We start from the raw sequence: 23,065 nt of genomic DNA, 5'->3' as shown, positions 1-23,065 counted from the left end.
GCATACTTTGATGCCACTTGGCCTCAAACACACACACACACACACACACACACACACACACACACACAAGGCACAATGAAGTGCTCCTAATAGTAGCAGCATAGATCAATGCACTTTCCTTAGAGATCAAAAAAGATGCCTAAATGCAGATAACTCCGAGCAAGAACAAGGATTTGAATCACTGTGAGTTTAAGATTATTTCTATCATGGGTTAGGCATCGGGCTTCCAGCATCAAGGTCAGCCATTCAAGCCCACCAACCTTTCCGAGCAAGTAAGATGAAGCTTTCTGCTCCCCCGAATAGGGCGTCTTGGAAGCCCTCCAGGACGCCAGGGAATCCCAATGGACTGGAAGTCATGGTTGTTTACACCAAGAAGGCATTTGCACATTGAAGCCTGAAAATAAGCACAGTCTATCACAAGGAAAGTGGGGAGAGTCCTTCACTGACAACGTATGGCTTTCCCTCCCATTTTTCAAAAATTTAATTACATGGCAACCTCTTCCCCTACTGCCCACCCCCCACCCCCATGCCCCTGCAAGCCTCTCCTTTAGCACGAACTACAAGGAAGGGGTCACTGAATGCTACTGAACTTGACTCTACTAGTAGCGCCTGGCTTTATTTCTGCACCAAAGTTGGCTCTATGTCAGAGAATCAAGCTGCAAGGCAAAGGTCTACTTTGTTGCATATTCTGGCAGGATTGGTTTTTGTCTGCTCTCTAATGCCAACCATTTTGCTTCATTAGTCTTTCTTCCAAATTTCTGGTACAGATTCTTCCAGTAGCTAACACGATTTTCACAGCTAATGCTTCCTGTGTTGGTATCTGATGCCAATGGGGCCTAGCGCCAATGAGATGTCAAAGCCACGTCAACTGATGAGGTAATGTGGGAGGCCCTTCCATCCATGACTTTCAATCTGTTCCCCCTTCACATTCATGCACTTAGATCTGAAAATCACCATAATTAAAGTCGCCATAATGAGGAACTTGTTTTTTAAATTATAATCAATAAGATTCACAGGACCAATTGTAAAAATAGTTGTATATATTAAAGTTAAGTTTAAAGCACATCAAATAATGAGAATTTAACCCTAAAGATGATATTCATATTTTATCTGCTTCTACCCACCTGCAAAAAAATTTGTATTTTACCAAAGCACATTTCTGCTACGTAAAAATTATGAGCTAGTTCTGTTTTGAATCAGGAAAACAGAAAGGAAAAATAAACAGTCGCTGTCAAGCCACCTCTATGCCAGGGTGACACTCTTCAGAACAAATGAGAAATGTATACTTTTTTTTCCAGAAGTTCATCACCAGCCCTTCCCCCTGGGTACCTCCTGGTGGACTAGAACCACTAACATTTTGGTTAGTAATCAAGGGCATTAATCATTTGTACCAGCCAGGGGTTCTCGTTGCTAAATCCTAAATCTATCATGAGTGCTGTCTGCTTTTGCACCTATCATTTCTTGAGTGACAGCTGGAAGGTGGCATTAAGGAAGGGAACACAGCACTGGGTATCAGAAAGAACCACTGACTTGAAACAGTTGCCTCTATACGAGTTACGATGGGGGCAAGGCAGAAGAGAGGACCACGGAGGAGAGTGTACAGTGTGAAGGTTTTCCTCCGGTGCTGGAAAAAGAAACCTCTTGTAACAAATACTCGAACAACAAGAGCTTCTTAAGGCCTCTCCGCTCACCACTGGGAAGTCGTGGTTTCAAGTGGTTGCTAAACCAACTGCTTCACCATAAGCTTCACGGACCCAAGGAGAAGTTCCTGTGGCAGAGACGCGCACGCGGAGGAGAGAGGCCAACAGAAATAACAGGTGTACGATCGGGAATTCCAAAGCAAGCTTCCACAGCAGACAAACCCATACAACGTTTCCAGAGGGGAGAGCTAAAAGTCCCGTATTCCCTGTCCGCCCCCGCTCCCCCCGAGGTATACCTAGACAATACATCATAAATTCTAAAGACTAATAAATATGTGTTAAAAAAATATTTCACGGGAAGCATAGGTTGAGGAGGTTTTTAAAAAGTTGGAGAAAGAATTCTATTATTTTGTTTCCAGTTCTCCATGAACTTTCTGACGCCCTCTCGATTCACGACTGCACTGTCCAGCCATGCACTTCCACATGATGGCATGCTAAACACTTGGCCTGGACCCTTCATGTGGGCAACCCCTGTCTCCTTCCATGCACTTACACTAGTACATCGCTCACAAAGGTATACACCCAAGAACTAGATAAAGCCCTCTTTCTGGTTCCAAAACTGAGCTTAAAGCCAGGAAAAAATGACCAACTTGGAAGTATAGAAGGCTTTTTTTTCCCTAAAATTTTTCATCTTTTAGCTTATAAAATAGATGATTATTGACTAACAAAATGAACCTCCGAATTTTGATCTTGACATGACTGCGGCGTGACCAATTTTTACACAGTGAAAAGTGGAGCTTACCATTAATACGCAAGAAGAGAAAAGTAAGGTAATGAAAGGGTAAAAGCAATCGCCATACCTTATCCATTTCAATAGCCTGTAAGCACAGCATTACGTGAGTCTGGAGAGAAAACTGTTGGTAGAAAAAACCTGAAAAATGTTCTCCTGTATTTGAAAGTAAATGGGTCAGAATACAGAATCCACAGAACAAGTGAAAAACATTAAAGGAACCATAGGTCCTAAATCTTATGATTGGTCTTAAGAATACTGCTTTACTGAGTAGCCGTGAATTATTTAAAAACCCCAAAATACCTTCTGTTGCATTTATAGAAGCTTGATTTACTAGTTGAAAAATCACACTGACAGCTTGGACTCTTATACAAATACCCAACCTTTAAAAATGCTCTCGGCATTATAAATACATCTTTCATGAATATAGTTTCAACAGTTCCAAAAATAACCATGGGGGAGAGGACAAAAACACAACCTCTTTAAAGCCATTGTTTTATACATAACAGCAGGAAGCTAAAAAGAATATTGAAGCCAACCTGATTAACACACCCAGTCATAAACATGAGCCTTAAGGATGAAATCTTATTGAACTAAAATTTGGGGCATTAGTTTTGTGGCTTTAGATTTTAATCCTATTTTAGATCTATACAGAGCTAAAAACCTTCACTAGCTACAGTTGGCTCTAGGACACACATCTTCGCAAAGTCACCAAAAGCTGCTCTTGTTCTTTTGGACAGAATAAACAGGCCCATTCAAGACTAGTCCCTGGGTCAGAACCCTAAGAGCTTCCCCTTGGTGGAGGCCACCTTTTGCTACCCCGTTGCATTCGCTTAACTCAGTACCACCTCTCACAGGTTAGAGTGAAAAATGACCTGAAGGCAGATGGCAAGACTGACAACTCCAGTAACTGCATGTAACAACCTAGAAAAGAGTTGTGAAAAACCCAACAGACCCTCACAGTTTTCTGCTCTTTCACCAATTATATTGGAGGCCCCAAGTGGTCTGTTGCTTGTACTACATAGTCAATCCCTCTCAAAAACCCTACTCCACCTCCCCGAATAACAGAGCTCAGAGGGCCATGTATTCCACCATCCGTGGTCTCTTACATTCAAGTGTAGATCGATGGCAATGTCTCTTAATACGATAACCATTTTCTATGACTATTCCTCTCTAACTGCCCACTCAATTTCAAATAAATCTCATGATTTGCAGACATTCTACGTTTTAATAATTCAATATTGAATCATCTCATTTGGTTTCATAATAAATGAAATCCGAAATTCATGGTAATGTGGGCAGTAGGTCAATTTGGGAAGAAGTTCTTGAAAGGTTACAGGTACAGTCTAAGGCCAAATTCCTCCTAATGCTGGAACCAAATTTAATGAACAAAAGGGAGAGAAAGGAGAGAAAGGAAAGGCCAAGGTGACAATCCTCAAGATCAGAAGTGATTTTCTCATCCTTTCCCCTTCATCTTGATAGATAGATAGATAGATAGATAGATAGATAGGGATTAAATCACTAACACTGACCGATTTTCTTCTAACCCCAATGTAATTTATAGCCGCATGTTCTTATCCTAATAAATGTAATCAGAACAGCAAAACGAGTGGATCAAACATTTCAAACCAGGGTCCTTGAAAAAAAATCCCAAGACACTTTAGCCATACATTTCTGTTCTAAGTGGAATCTTTAACTTAATTACAAAGGGTCATCCATGAACGGGAGCTACTTGTAGGTAAGACGGATGGATACACAGGGCAGCAGTGAACAGCGAGCAATGGTGAAGACTTTCCCTCTCTTACCTTATTTTGATCTGTCCAGTAGAAGAAAAATCCCTGAGGGTCAGTCCTCAAAATAATTGGAGTCACAATAGTGGAGTCCTAGAAGGATTGAAAACAAGCAAACATGTAGATCAACATACATCACTGTAGAACGTTCTAGCTTAAGAATGTTATCACTTGTTGTGTCACCCCAGGCCTGTCAAGTTTTAAGAAACATTAATACTGAAAACTGGACCTGGAAACTCGAACTTCATGGAAATTATGAATTAGGTACCAGGAATAGTCACCAACAATGAGCATGCTGGTTTATAGCTCAAAAAGGAAAAGGTTAGTGATGCTCAGATGTATTGAATAAGATGTTTTTAAGACATTGACAATTTCCCCACCAAACTGACAAGCCCAAATCAGGTTTAACAATACTTATCATGGTGAATTCTATATGCTTGGAACTTAATTAAAATCTGTTCCAGAGGACAATATTTTTTATTTCATTTCTTCCATGAAGTGATTTTTAATTGCACTAAAGAGAGTTAGCACTGCATTTTGGTCTGGTTGTTTCCAAGGAAACTATAAATATGGCCCTCTTCTGCATATTTTATACAGATACACATAAAATCATTTCAAATTTAAATTTTACACACCAAAACCTCGTAGACAAAATTTTCAAGTTGAGAGTGTACATATTATGAAGCAAAAAATGGCATGCATTGTAATTTTAATATCAAACATTTCTAGAAAATGTGTTCATTTCTTCTGGCAATTTTCAGAAAGGCCTGCCATCTGCACAAGGAAACACATGTCTGTAGATGTGGGTTTTTACTGTGAAATACTTAGACCTGTTCAGGAGTGGCAATTTTAAAGAGACCGAAATGACCCGTTGATGCCAGCTTTTCCATGCACACTTTGTAACTATGGCACCAAGTATCTTCTTCTCTGATCGAGAGACCTAGCAATGAAAACTTGGGACCTCCAGAGATAATTGGGGGATTTGTTTTGGTTGTGGTTCGTGATATAAAGGACAGCCAAAATGGTTAGGGTCTACACATTAATTATAGTCTCACTTTATGGTGAGAGCTGGACTCTCGCGATCTTCCACTTGAGTTTCATTGCCTGCTTGCTATTTCACAACACCTTACTGTCCACTGCTGGGGGTGGGAAGGCGAATAATAATAATATCTACATCAGGGAGACTATTGAGAAAATTAAATGGAGTAACTTGGGTGAAGTACCTAGACCAGTGTTTGGGTACATAAAAAGGAAACCAATTTATGTTAATTATTGTAAATTATGTTGAAAAACACATTGATTTTTTTAAAGTTCATCCTAATTTTCCTAATTAGTATGCAACTTTGAAAAATAATATTATGTGGGCCTCCACTCAAGTACTTCCTCAATGCAAGAACACTTGTTCTATTAAATTGGCATTTCATGATGCACACCTTCCTGACACGATTGCTGAAGACAAATGTGTACATAAGCAAATGTGGTGTAGAAAGCTGATGGTGCCCAGCTATCAAAAGATATAGCATCTGGAATCTTAAAGGCGTGAAAGTAAACAAGTGGCCATCTAGCTCAGAAGCAGCAAAGCCCACATGGAGGAAGCACACCTGCCTGCGTGACCATGAGGTGTTGAAGGGCTCAGGTATCAGGCATCATCAGAACAAACAATTATATCATTGTAAATGAGGGGGAGTGCAGATTGGGGACCCAAAGCCCATTTGTAGGCAACTGGACATCCCCTTACAGAAGGGTCTCAGGGAAGAGACGAGCCAGTCAGTGTGTGATGTAGCAATGATGAAACATACAACTTTACTCTAGTTCCTAAATGCTTCCTCCCCACCCACTATCATTATCCCAATTCTACTTTACAAATCTGACTAGATCAGAGGATGTACACTGATACAAATATGAACTGGAAACACAGGGAATCCAAGACCAATGAGCCCCTCGGGACCAGTGGTGAGAGTGGCGAAGTGGCGATCCTGGAGGGTGGAGGGAATGTGGGGTGGAAAGGGAGAACCGACTATAAAGATCTACATATAACCTCCTCCCTGGGGGATGGACAACAGGGAAGTGGGTGAAGGGAAACGTCGACGGTGTAATATATGACAAAATAATAATAATTTTTAAATTATCAAGGATTCATGGGGAAGAGGGAGCAGGGAGGGAGGGGAAAAATAAGGAGCTGATACCAAGGGCTTAAGTAGAAAGCAAATGCGTTGAAAATGATTAAGGCAATAAATGTACAAATGTGCTTGACATACAACAGATGTATGTATGGATTGAGATGAGTTGTATGAGCCCCCAATAAAATGTTTGAAAATAATAACAGCAATAATAATAACATTATGGTGTTTCATGAAATACTAGCTGAAATATTAAAATGTCATTTTAACTGTAAAAATGCATATGTCTAGAAAGAAATGTAGCCATGAAATATGATTTTAAAACATTCTAGATTCCTATTAAATTACATACATAAAAGATCATAATAATATTTTCCATAAATCCTAGCCATATTTTCATCCAATTCTTTTCACTCCTCTTCTTATTGTAGCTGCCAACGACTCATCGAAAAGCGGCCAGGCCCTGCACCACCGCCGTGATCGGGTGGAGGACCACACTCAAGGCGCTTCGGCATCTTAGCCACAAACAAGCAAGGATCCCCAACTGCACTACCGCTACCTCACTTTCTAGCGAAGGCCAGAACAAAAGCTTCTCGCAGGGAAAGGCCCGAATGAAGGGCCGTTCTCACAGGCTCACAGAACACATGGTGCCACTTCCAGGTGAATTTTAATTCACTTGTAGGTGTCATGGATCATGCTCAAGCCAGTCCCTTTCTAAATCAGCTTGTGCAGCCTTCTTCTCGATGACATCTTGGTGGCAATTTGTTGCAAGGATCAGAGGGCATCAACTATTTAAGTGAGCAAAGGGAAACGACTCACTGATAATTTGGAACTCTATACTAGGCGATCTCATTTGCTTTAGCTACAGCTATTTCTAGCTCATTCCTTCTCCTCCCTGAAAATTAAAGCTCCTTTGTTCAGCATTGTCTTGGCTCCGTTCGTCCCCGGTTACAGTTCCTCTGTTAAATGATCATTTATCTTGGCTCCCTGCTTGCTTCCTCCATAATCACCTCTAACATTCCAAGATCAGCTGGAATTGGCATTCTTGCCAAGCACGGCAGAATTTGACCCAGAAAAACATGAATCTCCATTTTGAATTTCACCTGCTTTTTTCCCCCGCTTCTTACATAGCTGGAAATGTCTATATTTCTTCCCAGACCAAAGTGGCCACCCAACCTAAATCTGACCGATTGCTAATTGTCAGAACATATGCTGTGATTTAGTGTTTGAAAACTATGGTCATCCTTCACCTCCAGATGGATTTCAGCTCTTGGAACACGTTACTTCAGAATAACGGACACATCTCTCAGGAGGCTCATTTTTTCACTCTCTCTTCATTACTATGTACAATAAGTATATTCCATAAGCCAAGAGTTTGCCAACCTTAAGGTGTGACAGAATCACTAAGAAGATATAAAAAAATAAATATAGATAACTTGACATATCCCTCCAAGCTGCAGCAGCAGGGCTGTGGGGGTACGATCTAAGAATCTGCATTTCTTTTTTCAAATGTGGACAGAGGAAAACCAGCTATGCCGGTCAGTACAGAAATCACAAGAGGTAAGGACCTGGGTCAGATACACAATGATACAGGTGCCAGAGAATCGCCAGTAAGCTCATGGTCCAAGGACACTGCCTCTAAGAAATCAATTTCTAGCTAGTCATTTGCGTTTATAAGGTGATTTTTCAAATAAAAAACATAGGTGTACTGATGAACGTATGCATTCCCCCATCTGTCGGTGTGTTCATCCGGGCAGCTTGCACATCGCTGCAGAGCGGCTGGAGGCTATGCAGCCGCATGTCATGTGCTAGCAGTCACCATGAGGGCATGCCGCAGGGGAGCATCCATAGTGATCTACTCCCAAAATCGCCCGGTGAAAGCCTACAGACTGATGCCCAATTCGTGCTGGAAGATGACCCCCACCCCCACCCCCAGGAAAGTACCACAAAGTGGTCACAAGGGACTTGGGCAGGATCGTGAACATGACGCAGCACCACGCAATGTCTTGCTCTGATACCTGGACTTAGCCATGAATTAAAGCAGACTCAAAGTCAACTCAGAGCAACTTGACGATTTAAAATTTCACGGGCAATTCACATGAAATCTCCGCTGGGCGGTGGAAGGCTACACTTTTATGGGAACACTTGTTAACAGGAACTTCTTGCTCACAACGCAACCTGCTTCCTCATCAGACAATTCTTGTAAGAACGTTTTGTTGTTGTTTTTTTTCTTTGTTTGTTTTCACCTTGCACATAGGGAGCCAGCACGTCCCAGAGTACCAATTTAACCTCTAAATAGTACAGATTAAGTCTGGTTTCTTTTCTAAATAATATTCCTTCAAATATCAGATTGGCACCACTTTGTTGGCACCCTCTGTGCTACTTTTCACTGGTTCTTCAACCACTTGCAAGGTACTAATTGAAGCCTCAAGGTGAACTTGAAGGTCAGTTTGCAACCAGCCCCTAGCACATTCCTTAGAACCACTATCAAAAACTCTACAGGTCGAGGTTGACCAGGAGCCTGACCCTAGAGTGATTTTTCTTATGTTCTTAAGTTATTACTAGACGCCACACATGGATGGAGGCATACACACGAAGGTAATCAATATTACAGAGTCAACAGGAGAAAGTAACCAGAGCTATTCCACCGAGACTGCACAGGATTTGTACAGGAAGCAGTAGGGCCAAATACAGTAAACCGAGGGTGTGTGTGTGTGTGTGTGTGTGTGTGTGTGTGTGTGTGTGTGTGTGTGTGTGTGTGTGTGTGTGTGTGTGGTGTGGAGAGGAGCTATATAGAGAGAAAGAACTGTAAGGATCACGGAAAATCAGATGCACTGCCAGCAAGGTAGCCTCGACTCTGAAATAAAAACAGAATAAGGGAAATCTGGCAAACAAAGCCTAGAGTTGAATTAGGATCAGTGACACAAAAGTTCCCTGAGAATCAGCATTGATGAGAATTTTAGTGAAATATCCCCAAATACAGGAAAGCATGCCGCGGAGCAAAAGAACGGGGAGAAGTGCCATTAATAATGTTGCCTTTTAGTGAATATTATTTTAAAATGCCTTTGAATGCGATTGAGCGAGGAAGAATGGTTCTTTAAATTTGAAGGGTGTTACTTCAGACGCTGTGCTAGGAATCCGGGCCAGAGTTCAGACCCCCACTCTCAGGGGACTGCCTTGCTGCGGGAGAATATCACATGAACAAACAGATAATCCCACTGTGGGATGGCCTGGCGGGTCTGATGTGGTTCCTCATTGTGGTTTCAAGTTGCATTTCACTGGCCCTCCTGCTGTGGTGCACCTCTGTATTGATGTCCCGGCTGTGTGTGTGTGTGTGTGTGTGTGTGTGTGTGTGTGTGTGTGTGTGTGTGTGTGGACATGGGGGTGGATATGGCTGAGAGAGACCAAAAGAGGGCGAAGTGGCTCGAGACTTTCAAAGTCAGTTCAGAGTACAGGTACAACATTTCTCTACTGGAAATCTTTTTTTAATTCAGTGGTTTCCAACCAAGGGAAGTTCTGAATTCTAGGAGAGATTTAGCATTATTCCATGACAATTTTGGTTATCACAGCTGGGGGGTTGCTAATGGCATCTACTCAATAGAGGGTAGGGGCTGTTGTGAGAGGGTAAGCCTCTCACAACAAAGACGTATCCAGCTCCCAATAACAAACGGGGTACTGGCGGAGTAGTGAGTTAGGCATTGAGGTGCTAACAAGAGGCTGGCCTTTAGAACCCACCAGCAGTCTGTGGGGACAGGATGGGCTTTCTGTGCCCGTCACAGTGGACAGCCTCCGAAACGCTCAGATGCAGTTCTTCTCGGACCTGTAGGGTCCAATGAGTCCGCTTTACTTCCTGGCAGCAGGTTAACATCGATAATGGCTGGGCTTGATAAATGTGGTTTTCATGGCTTCTCTTGGTTTTAGAAGTCTACATTTCGGCAGTGACCTGGGCAGTCTCCTCTGGCCCTGGGTGTCCTGCCAGCATTATCTGAACCGCAATCCTCACCAGCTGCCTTTCCTTCTGCTTTTTGGACTTCACTCAGGCCTTCAAAATCACCATGCAAGCCCTTTCCCGTCTCAGAACACCCTCTCACCCTATCCACTCCCTCTGTCTACAACACTCCTTCTCCCTCAACGCGGCCTGAGTAAGTCCCACTAATTACTCACGTCTCTCCAGGAGTAAAATCACCCCAGGGACCCTTCTACACTTGTTTATATATTCACTTGTTACTGTTATTATCAAATCATAATGTTTCTGTTTAGAATCTATCTCCCCCACTAGAACAGACAATCCATGACGAAAGAACCAAATCATATGCCATTATTAAATAAGGCCAGAGCACTAGCAAAATATCTGTCTTATAGAAGGGATCAATACTATTTTCACTGGAAATGTTGATGAATTAATGGAGAGATAAATGTTGCCAAAAAAAAGTGAGAGACTGAAAAATACCAGTTGTGTTTGGGACCTAGCAGGTTCTCAGTTGCCTTGGTAAAAAAATAAATAAATCAAAATGGTGCGGGTAAGACAGGGAGACGTTGGAGGGCTGAGAAGGTGGGAATGGAGTGGTGTGTGCCCTCCACCACCATTCAGGACAAAGTTAACCCATTGCTAATCTATTATTGATATCTTACATTGATGCCCTGCCTCTGGTAAAACAGACGATACAACGCTGGCAAAGTACTATTCACATTATTTTTAAGTTCATAGCTTACATTGACATTTCACTCTTTGCCTTACATAATTCTGTGAGCTTTGACAAATGCATAATATCCTTTATTCACTATTATAATATTCTGCAGAATATTTTCACAGAGGTTACGTTTCCCTGTGCTTCACCTACTCATCCTCGGCCCACTAAAAGCCATGTTGGAGGTGTTGTTGGTGTTGGTGTTGCTGTTGGTGGTGTTGGTGGTGGTGGTGGTGTTGTTGGTGTTGTTGGTGTTGGTGGTGTTGCTGGTGGTGTTGGTGGTGTTGCTGTTGGTGTTGGTGGTGTTGGTGGTGTTGGTGGTGTTGCTGTTGGTGTTGTATGCTGTCAAACTAGTTCCAACTCACAGCAAACTCTGTGCAACCAAATGAAGCACTGCCCAGTCCTGCACCATCCGCACAATGGTTATGTGAGAGCCCACTGCAGTAATCACTGTGTCAGTCCATCTCTTTAAGGATCTTTCTTCTCTTTGCCAGCTCGCTACTTTACCGAGCATGATGTCTTTTTCTGCAGACTGATCTCCCATAAAAACAAGTCCGAAGTGTGTGAGACAAAGTCTCACCATCCTTGCTTCTAAGGAGCATTCCGACTAAACTTCCAAGACAGATTTGTTTATTCTTCTGGCAGTCCGGGGTACTTTCAGTACTTTGTCCCAACACTACAATTCAAGTGCATCAATGCAGTCTTCCTGATTCATTGTTCAGCTCTCCTATGCATAGGAGGCAGTGAAAAGTGCCATGGCTTGGGGCAAACACACCTAAGTCCTCAAAGTAACATCCTTGCCCTTTAACTCTTTTAGTAGATCTTACATAGCAAATTTGGACATTGAAATCTAGCGTCTGATTTATTGACAGTTGCTGCCATGACTAACTTACATGCCTATATCCCAGTAGACATATGAGCATCTTTTCAGAAAATAGAAGTAACTGGTTCGTAACATTCAGAATAAGATATAAATGAACTAAAAACCACAATTCTTTTTTTTTTGAAAACGATGAAAACCTTTAATGAGCTAGGTTGACATAGTGGTTATAACAATGGGTTTACACATAGAAATGATTGTAAGAATGATACAAAACTAACCATACAACAAATGACATTAGAATATTATAAAGACATTCTCCAAGTTTTTCTGTTACTCTAATTTAAGCATATTTATATTTTCCAGTTGATAAATTGAATATATTTCTTTTTTTAAAACATTTTATTAAAATCACAATTCTTAATCAATATTGGATCACAATGGAGTACACAGTCAAGCTTAGGCTATATTGACCTTACAGGACATGATATTCAGCAGTCAGCTCTCTATCTTAAGGATGCTGCTCATGAAACTCATATGGAGAACACCTGTTTAAGAAAGCCCCAAAGTCCTTTGGAAGTCAAGAGATTCCCCATGGGAAGTTGGGGCTTAAGGCAAGCTGTCCAACCAAAGGTACAAGTAGCCAGTTACCAAGGTCTCGGGAGAAACTGATGCACTTCAGGTTAGCCTCAATAGCCAGAACCCACCATTAACAAGAGACGGAGCATGCCTTTCTCACCCTGAGCACATTCTGAGTGCCAGACTTATGCCAGACCTTCGGGACAGAATTCAGATCACATAATTGATGGCCTTGAAGGAACCCTAGGCCACTTTTCATAGACACCAATTGCCATCAAATCAATTCTAACTCATGGTGAGCCATGTGTCAGAGAGCTGTGCCCCACGGGGTTTCCTAAGGCTAGCTTACCTGGCAGGATATCACCAACTCTTGCAAAGTGTCTTTGGGTATTAGCACTCAGCAATGTTAACTTTGAGCCATACAAGACCCCAGTTGTAATTTACCAAAGCTCAAAACCTAAACTCACTGCCATTCAGTCAATTCTAACTCACAGCCCCATGGTGTTTCCAAAGCTCTAAGTCTCAGCTGAAGCAGCCAGCCCCATCTTTCTCTGGAAGAGCAGCTGACGCAATTGAGCCTCGTTACTCTAGACTGGGCTTCTCAGGTGAATACCTGGAATTCAAAGCCATTCTTGGGGGAGGTGATTGATCTTCTACACTTCCTTCATGACAACATCTTTAATTTTTCAAAATCCACAATTTCATGGAGAATCCAAAGGGCTAGGCTTACATCCAGCAAGAAAACAAAAAAGTGTATTGGAAAATACAAGGATGCTTCAACTACTTCATGTAAAAATTGCATCTTTTAAACCTTGTATTGTGAATTGAATGCAGGTTTACAGAGCAGATCACCGGTTTACATTCAAGGATTCGTACATACTTTATTTCCTCTTATTCATTGCCATCCTCTCAATGTGACATTAACATTCCCACTTCCTCCTTATTCCGTCTCCATTCCTCCTCCTTCTTCCTGAAGCCTTCTGAACTTTATCTGTGGGTAAAGGCTGCCCCCTTGATCCCAAAGGACCAATTATTCTAAAACGTGAACACCATTAGAGTTATTATTTCTCTTGTAGATGTGCTTTTAAGTCCATTTTCCATAACATTTTGAAGCTTCCTAGTAAGCTGTAAAGACAAAAAAATCCTTGCTGGGCAGAAAATGGTCACTTTTTCCTCAATGAAAAATGCTTAAATACCATTTCCACCCTGGTTGAGTACTGGAGAACCTTTTCAAAGTGACAGAGCCCACGCTGGCCTCTACACCTGAAACACGTGGTTTCCTACAAAGTGGCACGGCGGTTTTCCTATACTCTCATATAAGGTGATATTGAAAAGTGGATTTCATATATTCTGTCCTGTAATGTCACTACGAGTCAGACTTGACTCCAAAGCAATGAGTTTGGTTTGGGACTTAGGCTGCATGTGCCTGACTCTAAGGTCAAGGAGCTGCTTTGGAAGTGTGAATGGATTTCTTTTCAATAGGGATTTATCCGGACTCCATCAAGATTCTTTTGCGACTGAAAAGCCCTGTTGGGGGACAATGAAATGGGCACTAAATATCAGCAGAAGATCTAGCTTTACATTCTGGCTATAAAGGGTTGCACATTTTTAGGCAAATCTGTTTGCTTCGATGGAAAAATGGGAATCATACTCATTCGCTTACCACCACTCAAGATTGTTTAGATGACTGAATATAGGTAAATGTACCAAATTTAAACTAATTATGTGATTAAAAATCTGGAGCCCTGGTGGTGCTGTGGGAAAGCTTTGGACAGCTCACCTCAAGGTTGGCCATGGAAACCCAGCCATTTTGCTGGAGATAGATATACCCTCTCTATGAAGTCCTTAAGTTGGAATTAATGTAATGATAACGTACGCCATCAAAAGGGCATTCACAGCGCTGGTTCTCAGGATCTACTCCCAGTACTGGATTCCAGAAGCTGCATTATAGCAAGAGCCCATTTCCCTCTAGACTCAGAGGAAGAAAATATTTGCATATTATTTGTATATATGGATAGGCATTAAACAGTGAGACTAAAACTCCTGGAAATGCAAGACCCAGAAAGGGCTGTTTCTGACAGATTTTAACGCATAAAATGGAAACATCTTTAGGTGTTTTGGAAGTAATGGTATTTAATACTGGTAATTAATTGATGCCTTGTTCAGGATAAGGAAAGAGTAAGGAATAGGAAACAATCTCTGTCTGTCACAACTGCCCCTTCATCTCCAAAAACCTGTAAAAGGTGCATTGGAGAAACATTACAAAAGATGGAACTTCTACATCTTTCATATCAATAGAAATAAACTAAAAGATACATAAATGTAGCCTCCGTCACCTTTCTACTCTCCCAATTTCATACTTTTGCTTTCTGCATCTAGTGAGTACAACTGAAATTGCAAGCAGAATCTTAGGTGGAAGAGAGTCTGAGACTGCAGCATTAGGTTTCCAGACTCTGTATTAACCACCGAAGTTCTGATCATGGGGAGAGATGCTCAGTGAGCCACAACCATCTCAAAGGCAGCACCCCTCAGAAAGGATCAGGAATTGAAAGTGTTCAAAAGCAAAGATGTCCCTTTGAGAGCTATGTGCGCCTGCCTCAAGCCATGGTCCTCCATATTGCCTCATATGCATACGAATACTGGGCAGTGAATAAAGAAGACCAGAAAAGAGTGGATGTCTTTGAGTTAAGGTGTTGGTAAAGAATGATGAATTTATCCTGGGTTGCCAGAAGAACAAACAAATAAATCATGGAAGAAATACAGCCAGGGTTCTTATTAGTGGCGAGGATGGGGAGACTTCACCTACTTTACACATGTGAATGGGCTGGTCTCTGCAGGGTTGAGGTTCAGCAAAAAGGAGGAAGAGTCTCAATAAGAGAGGTTGACACAGTGGCTGCAACAATGTGCTCCCACACAGCAACAACTGAGGAGGGCTCAGCACCACGCCATGTTTCCTTCTGTTGTATGAGTGGGCCCCCAAGCTCACGGGGAAATGGGATGAAAAGATCATGGCATTTTGTCATAGAATTGCTCAGCTGGAACCAAATGGACAGTACTTAAAAACATTATGACTCCCTCTATGAAATTAATCAAAATTAACTTTCTCTTACCTGCTTCATAAATAACTTCCAAAGATTAATTTTTAATGGGAAAACACTGTAGTTTGTTAACCTTCTAGATAATAAATATTTTGTTCTGATTTGTGCTATGACTAAGTAAGTAAAAAGTGTTGTCTTTAATAACTATTTTCCCCCCGGAAATGGCTCATAAACCTTAAGGCAATAATCAAATTTTGGAAAAAAATTAACTGAACATGATGAGCTGAAAAGCCCCCAAAATGGATATATTTACTTTGGGGTTCACACTCCCCCCAAAAAACAAACTCAATGCTACTCATAATGACGCTATACGACAGGGCTGAACACTCCTTGTGAGTTTCCCAGACTGTAAATCTCTATGGGAGTAGAAAGCCTCATTTTTCTTCCCTGGAGTAGCTGGTAGTTTTGAACTGTTGACCTGGAGGTTAGCAGCCCAATGTGTAACCACTACACGCCCAGGCCTCTTTGTGTTCATTTTAATTTTGGAAATGTTTACTTTAGTAAATACTTTCTTTTCTCCATATTTTTATGAGTAGGTTTCCCCATTTATGATCATCTATTTTCTTGATAAATGTGTACATCTAGTCAACATGAATGATTACTTTATATGTAAGCATTTTTCTTTCAGAACAAAAAATGAAATAAACATTTCCAAAAATAATATTAATTAATATTAACATTACATAAAAAAATCAAAGTAAGGCCTTAAAGAAAACAGAGGACAACCAGAAAGAAGTTAAGAAGCCTGACCTTCCTTTATATCCTATTTTGGTTAATGTTTGTTGTTTTTGTTGGTTTAGCTGTGTGTGTGTGTTTAATATAAACTGATGGCTTTGTTTGGACAATGTATGTCATTGACCCAGCTCCTTGACCTACTTGGCCAATACCACTGGTTCCTGGTGTAGCAGGTCTTCTCTGGAATATTGATTCTGTCCTCTTGCCCTTGTACAGAGGGCCATGGACAGACTGCTGGACCCTGACAGCGGAGAGGGCTACAAATTGAGCTGCTAGCCACGCAGTTTGTGGCTGAAACCCGCCAGGCCCTCCTTGGGAGAAAGATTTAAAGCTTCAGAAACCCAAAGGGACCACTCTGTCATAGGAGGTTGCTATGCGCCCGCTTCGACTCAGTGACAGTGAGGGACGTGTTAGTGAGGGACACGGAGGAGACGGGAAAAGCGCGCATTGTGAAATTTGAGCAGGGAGAGTTTTTGAGGGCAGCAGGGAACCTCTCCTTCTCACTGGTCGGAAGAAAATGAACGTTGAGCCTTATCCAGGATTTGATAGCTTAGAGGAAGCCCCTAACACTAGTCAACATGTCGCCGTCGGTCTCAGCCTATTTCCTGCTGGCACCTCTTATTCGGGATCACATGAAGCCAGGTTGAAGAGAAACACTCAACGACAGGTTACTACATTAAAAAAAAAAAGTGTCCCGCCCATCTAAATGTAACTGCAGGCAAATACAATTTGACCTATTTACTGACAGCTTAAGTGTCCAATGAAAGATACCAGCTATGCAGTGCGAATAATCCTAATGCTCATATTCAGCAAATATCAGTGTCAGGCAAGAGGAGAACAAAAACCTATGAGAGAAAAAGTATTGTTTCTGTGGCAACAGCCATGAACCAGCCTGCTTTGCTTTGCCCCTGACATCTTGTGGGAATTGCCTTTCTTTGCCAGATTACCAGAGCTCTGCTGACCCATTTCAGCGGCCCAGCATTTGCACACCTGTGGCATTCTCAGGCTTCACCTTGGGCCCAAGACGGCTCAGCTCCAGTGAAGGACCGTTTCAGCTAAAGAAAAGTTATTTTTGTTGCCTTTCAAGAGTCAACTCAGCCACAATCAAAATGGATTTAGGTTAAAGGGGATCGTTTTATTTTCATTCAAAATAACAATAGTTCTTTGAAATCAAAGTCAAGCAAAACTGACCTGGAGACGGCTACTCCTGGGAGGGGGTCTGGTCATCAGAAAGGAGCCCAGGGAGCTACCTGAGCTGGCAATCCTGTTTCTTGATGCCGAATATGTGAACACGGAATTAACTAGACGTAAGATCTGTGCCTATTTCTGTGTGTATTCTTATATGCTGATCAAATGCTCAAAATAGCGTGATTGACTCTGTTGGTGGGGGACAGAGTTGCATTCTTCCTTTGACAGTACTTACTGAGGTCATGAAGAAAATACACGAAGCTCTGTGGACGGCTTTAAGTGGCAAATGAGAGAGCACTGTTAGCTCTCTGGACGAGCCCTCGTGGTGGTTAGGGTGAGGCTGCAATCGGCACGATTCCCCAGTTCCAAATCACCAGCCGCTCCTTGGGAGAAAGACTGGGGCGTTCTACTCCTGTTAGTCAGTCTCATTAACTCACAGGGGCAGTTCTACCCTGTCCTATAGGGTCACTATGAGTCGGCATCGACTTGATGACAGTGAGAACTGTATTAGCCTTCTAATCTAACGTCCCCGCCACAAGCTGTGTCGGTCGCCAAAAGTGGACCTACAGGCTGTTTCTTCCCTACACCTTGGATCCTTTCCCCAAGTGACTCCTGCTGAGTTTCCACCTCAGGAACCCTTCCCGTCTGCTCCTTCGTTAATCATGTCACTGTCGTCCTGTTGTTTTTCTCTGTCATTTGGAAATGCCACGGGTAGTTTCCAAATTATACAAAAGTTCTCACTGAGCTTCTGTGTAGATGGTGGAAATAAATACCCATTCTCACCAGAATTTTTCCACAATGTCCTTTACCCCCACTTTCCCACCACCAGAGTCTGCTAATACAAAAATGCCAAAGAAAAGCGAGGATGAAGTTGCATGCTTTGATCTGATCACTGAGGCAGGTTAATGTGCTCAACAACTTTTGGAGAACCAGGTTTGGCCATGACGTTTAGATATTATCCATTATTTAAAACAAAACAAACAGAACGAAACCTCACTCCCATCAAGTCCATTCTGACTCATGGCAAACCTAGAGGACAGAGCAGATTGGTGCCTGGGGGTTTCTGAGACTAAATCTTTAAGGGAATACCACTGTCTTTCCTGAAAGGGAAGGGCTCATTTTGCTTCCTCAGAAGCTACTGGAGGTTTTGAACGGATAACCTTGCTGTTACAGTCCTATTCTGACCCAAAAGTGTCCCCGGGGCTCCTGCTGCCTGATGGGACTGGTTAATTCCTAGTTAACGCTATTGACTCTCAGTCTCACAGCACTCATGGGCACATACTGATTCTATTGATTTGCCAACAATTTTTAGGCATACCCTGCCCTAGCTGAGTGACACTTCTCACTCCATAGGGAACTTTATCTTCCAGCGGACACAACGGAACCTGTGCCTTCAACACACCAGTCTCATTAGATGCAAGATAAACAGCCAACTAATAATAACCTAAACTGCCAAGTGGAACTTCCTAAGGGACACACGCAGTAGGTGACTCAACTGAAAGGTTGGTGGTTCAAACCCACCAGAGGGGCCTTGAATAAAAAGGTCGGAGGCTCTGCTCTGAAAGGTCACCTTGAACCCGCCCTGGAGTAGCTGCAGCCTGACATACCATGGGTCACCATGAGTTGGAATCAACCGGACAGCAACTGGATAGGTGTTTGTAAAGCGGCTGGATAAAGGGTCTGCAAGTTGAGTTCTTAAGCTGGAAGCTGTAGAGGGACAGCAGAGGAGGAAGATAAAGCACCGCTAAGAAAGCCTGGGTCCCTCCTAGTCCACAGAGCACTCTGGAAACCAGGAAAGCGAAGGCACGTCCAGCAGAGTTCACATATTCCAGATGTCTTGACCCTTGTTTGCGATCTGAGTTTTCTCTTAAAAAAGACTTGAGATTCTACTGGGATCTCCTTTGTGCAACATTGTTCCTAGAGTCCCTCCGCAGAAGCGCCCTTCTGTGATGCTCTGGGGTAGTTCTTTGCATCTTCTCCTCTTTCAGGCGGATTTTGACTCGCGGTTTCTCCCACTGCTCTGTTCATGTCACTCTAAGCACAAGATCTCTCCCTCCATGAGGTTCTTGATAACTTTCCGTCTTCAGTGGTACGGTCCACAGGAGCAGAGCATCTGTCTACTTTCTTCACCACCTCCACAGGATCTAGTGGAGGGCCTGGCACTAGTAAGTGGGCACAAAAGGTTTGTGCTTAAAATAAAAATCACCTACCTGGATGTGTCCAAATACGCTTGCAAGAGACTTTCATTTTCAAAGCAACACTGTGTATGGTCTTCCAAAAAAAAGAACTTCTGGACCATCATTCAAAACAAAGTTGTTAAATCATCACATTAAGGGGGTGGAGGGGGCGGTGTAGTGCTTCTGCGAAACTCCCTGTTGCATTCTGTGAAGTACTTTCTCCCCTCACTGTTCCCATTAATCTTTCGTCACATTTGCTCTCTGTTGTAAGAACCCAAGATGAACACAACTGTTTTATTCGTTGTTGAATTACAGTGTTTTCTTCTCCCCCCCTCCCCCGCGCTTGGCACACATAATGCACTTAATCTGTGTCTAAAATTATTGTTTGATTTTATTCCACTTACCAAAGTATCAAGCCCAATGAGGCTGGCGCAGTCAAGAGCAAAGTGTAAAAGGAGTCTGCTCTTCCGGGGTAAAACCTTCCACGTTTGCATTCCTTGCCTACAGCATTTAATAACCGGCATTATCTTTCACGGAAGCTGTGGCTCCTGCTCCGTACTTCTGTTTGCACTTCCCAATACACAAAATATAGACATAGATGCACTCAGCTAAGTAATCGAATTCACTACCTGGAATATTTAAATTCTTTTCAGACTGGAAAATGACTTAAAAAGATTTCAAGAAAAATTCCCTAGAGGGTAACAGGCTATAATTTACTGGGTGGGAAATCTTTTCAGCAAAAAGAACGCTTCAGTCTCCTATAATTCCTCCTGATGAAGAAATGTCTTGGTTATTTGGACCTAAATTTCCTAAGCTCCCGATAGCTTGAAATTATTCCAGTGGTTTGTTCATATCAAACCATTGGAGTGCCATCCAGGACATAAAAATAGATGTAGTAAAGTCCTCCCAGGGCAGATTTGCATGCGTCCAAAGGATTTCGAATCTTCATCTCTTTGAAGACAATTGTAGGGGGAAGGGTCGCGGCAAGCTCAGGTGAAGCACTGGAGATCCTGTCTTACCTGATAAAAAAGTCCACTGTCCTTGAGTCCATTCAGACTCACAACAACCCTAGAGGACAGGGTAGACCAACTCTTCATGGGAGTCCAAAGCCTCCTCTCTGTGCTGTGCAGCGGCAGGTGGTTAAGAAATGCTGACCTGGAGCTCAGCGGCCCAACGCATAACCCCTATGCCAACAGGGCGCCTCTCCCTGGCGAAAGGTACAAGATTCTGGCGGATCTGCTTCAGGCTCCAGACCCCCATTCGCTTCTTTCTCAGAACCAGAGGACAGGGGAGGGGGAAGCCCGCTTCCATTGCCAGTTAGTCCACGGAGCCCTCCTGCAGTCTCAGCCCTGCCCATTGTGCCCGCAGGTGCTCCTGGGGGCATTCTGCCAGGTCTCCTCAAGGTCCCTCACTCTACCGCCAAGCGCTGAAGTTTGGCACCAAAGACCACCTGTCGGCTGGACGGCTGTGTCCTCTGCCGAAAGGGTGGCCTCAGACACGCTCGGATGGCTAAAAATTACCCCACAGTTTCGGAGTTTGGGTCCTTTGCTGGTGGGACCACCAGCACAGCAAAGTCCTCAGGGGTGCGTCCCAGAGCCCAGAGGGGCGCGTCAGGAGCCCCGCTCGGGCGCTTTCCAGCTGGTCCCAACTTCATGCTCCTCACTTTCCAAACTCTTCCATGGTTCACTAACACCTCCCTCCCCGGTCCGCTCAGCCCAAGCCTGGAGAGCCCTCCTCGCCTGCTTCAGATGGCAACTCCGGAACCCCACGAGCACCCGGGCGCGCGCAAGGCCCCTGCGCGCTCGGCCACCTGTCTTGGCAGATGCCAACCGGGACTCCCCGGGGCGCCCCCATTGCATAAGGCGCCCCTCGCCCCACCCCCACCCGCTCACCCCGCCGCCCCAACACTTACATCATCCCACTTGACGAATTTGGTGCCCTTCTTGAGGCCGTCGGAGACACACACGGGCTTGAGTTGCAAGGCGTGCACGCCGGGCTGTGCTCCGGCCATCGGGGCTCATCGGGGCTCCGGGGGGCCCCCGGCGAGCGCGACGCGGACGGGCGTGCGGCGCGGGGCGCCGGCCGCGGGCGCCTTCCTTCCTGCGCTCGGGAGCCGCTCGCCCCGCGCTTCCCGCCGGCCTCCGCTGGCCTCCTCCCGGCCTCGGCACCTCCCGCTGGCGCGGCTCAGCGGGCGGGGCGCGCGGGGGCGCCGGGCCGGGCCATGCCGCGGGTGGGACGCGGGGTCGGCCGCCCTAGGCGGCTGCGGAGCCTGGGAAGGCGACGCGACACCCAGCCGGCCGCCCCGACCGCCCGCCGCCGCCGCCGGATCCTGCCGCCGCTGCTCCTGCTCCGCCGCCGCCGCCGCTGCCCGCGGGCGCACCATTCAGCACATCCTCTAAGCACCGAGGGGGAGAGCGAGTGACACGCGCGCGGCGCCCGCTCGCGGCCCTCCTCCTCCCTCCCTCCCCGCCCCGCCGCCCGCGCTCGCTCGCTCGCTCGCTGGCTCGCCCGGGCCCTCCTTCCCCCCGCGGCTCCCAGCCCAACTTCGCGCGCCGAGTCGGGCGCCCGCGCGCGGGCGCGCAGCGGCCCCTCCTGGCGTGCTGGCCCCACTGCAGCCAACGGCGGCGCCCTGCGCGCCCGAGGCAAAGGCCCCAGGCCCCCGGGGATGGGGCGCCGGGGTGCCCGGGGTGTCCGGGGCCTGGAGCGGTGCCTTGGCCGGAGAGCTGCGAAGGGAACTTTGGCCAGCCTGGTGGCATCCTGAGATCGGACAGGCGGCGGGAAGGGGCCCTGGGAGGAATGGAGACTGCCCTTCTAGCTGGAGCTCTCCAGCGCCAGCCCCAAACCGGCCTTTGGAGGAGACAGTTACAGGAGCAAAGAGAGCTTTCCAGAGGCTGGGAGGGAGAGCTGTTTGGGGAAACATGCCTGGCCCCAGAGTTGTTTTTTTATCGCGCTGAAGTTAGGCATGCAGCTAAGGTGTCATCGGAACTATACTTGTACACGTTAAACAAATTTTTTTAAGGAACGATTGATTGGCAAATGCTTTGTTCAGTGTTTGGGGCTCAACAGTTTTAAAAAGAAATAAAGAATCGTGTTTTCGATATAGAAAGATTCTCCTGAGAGAAGGGATGGATTTATTCCCAGGAGACTAAAGCCTGGTTCTGTTCTCTCTCCCTCTCTCCTTCTTTCTCACGTATACACAGGAGAAACAGAGAAAGAAAGAGAAATTCCAAAATGTAACCATTTTCGAACACGGATAGAGGGATTTGTCTTTATTCATTCAATCGATATTTCTTAACAGACACAACCAACATTTAAAAGTTGTTGACGAGGATGAGAAGCATCTGGGATATTCGTTCATTACTGAAAAAGCCCAAACCAAACCCAAGCCCCAGTGTGGAGATTAAGTGTGGGCTTGCAGAAACCTTCTAGGAAGAAGAGAA

General features: G+C 44.5%; 1 protein-coding gene across 2 annotated transcripts in view; it reads right to left on the bottom strand.

Annotated features, from left to right (window-relative positions):
* The window catches only part of PLCB1 (phospholipase C beta 1), an 839,164-nt gene extending 817,392 nt beyond the window's left edge, over window positions 1-21,772 (bottom strand). For both annotated transcript variants that reach the window (XM_075563986.1, XM_075563987.1), the window contains exons 1-2: window positions 21,538-21,772; window positions 4,236-4,313 (exon numbers count right to left, since the gene is read on the bottom strand). In XM_075563986.1, coding sequence (XP_075420101.1) covers window positions 4,236-4,313; window positions 21,538-21,636 — 177 coding nt within the window. In that variant the 5' untranslated portion in view covers window positions 21,637-21,772. The remainder of the gene's footprint in view (window positions 1-4,235; window positions 4,314-21,537) is intronic.
* Window positions 21,773-23,065: the final 1,293 nt, after the last annotated feature.

The sequence above is a fragment of the Tenrec ecaudatus genome, chromosome 12, assembly GCF_050624435.1.
Source record: "Tenrec ecaudatus isolate mTenEca1 chromosome 12, mTenEca1.hap1, whole genome shotgun sequence".
NCBI classification, from domain to species: domain Eukaryota; kingdom Metazoa; phylum Chordata; class Mammalia; order Afrosoricida; family Tenrecidae; genus Tenrec; species Tenrec ecaudatus.
Note: the sequence above shows the minus strand (reverse complement) of the source record. Positions and strands in the feature narration are given on the sequence as shown.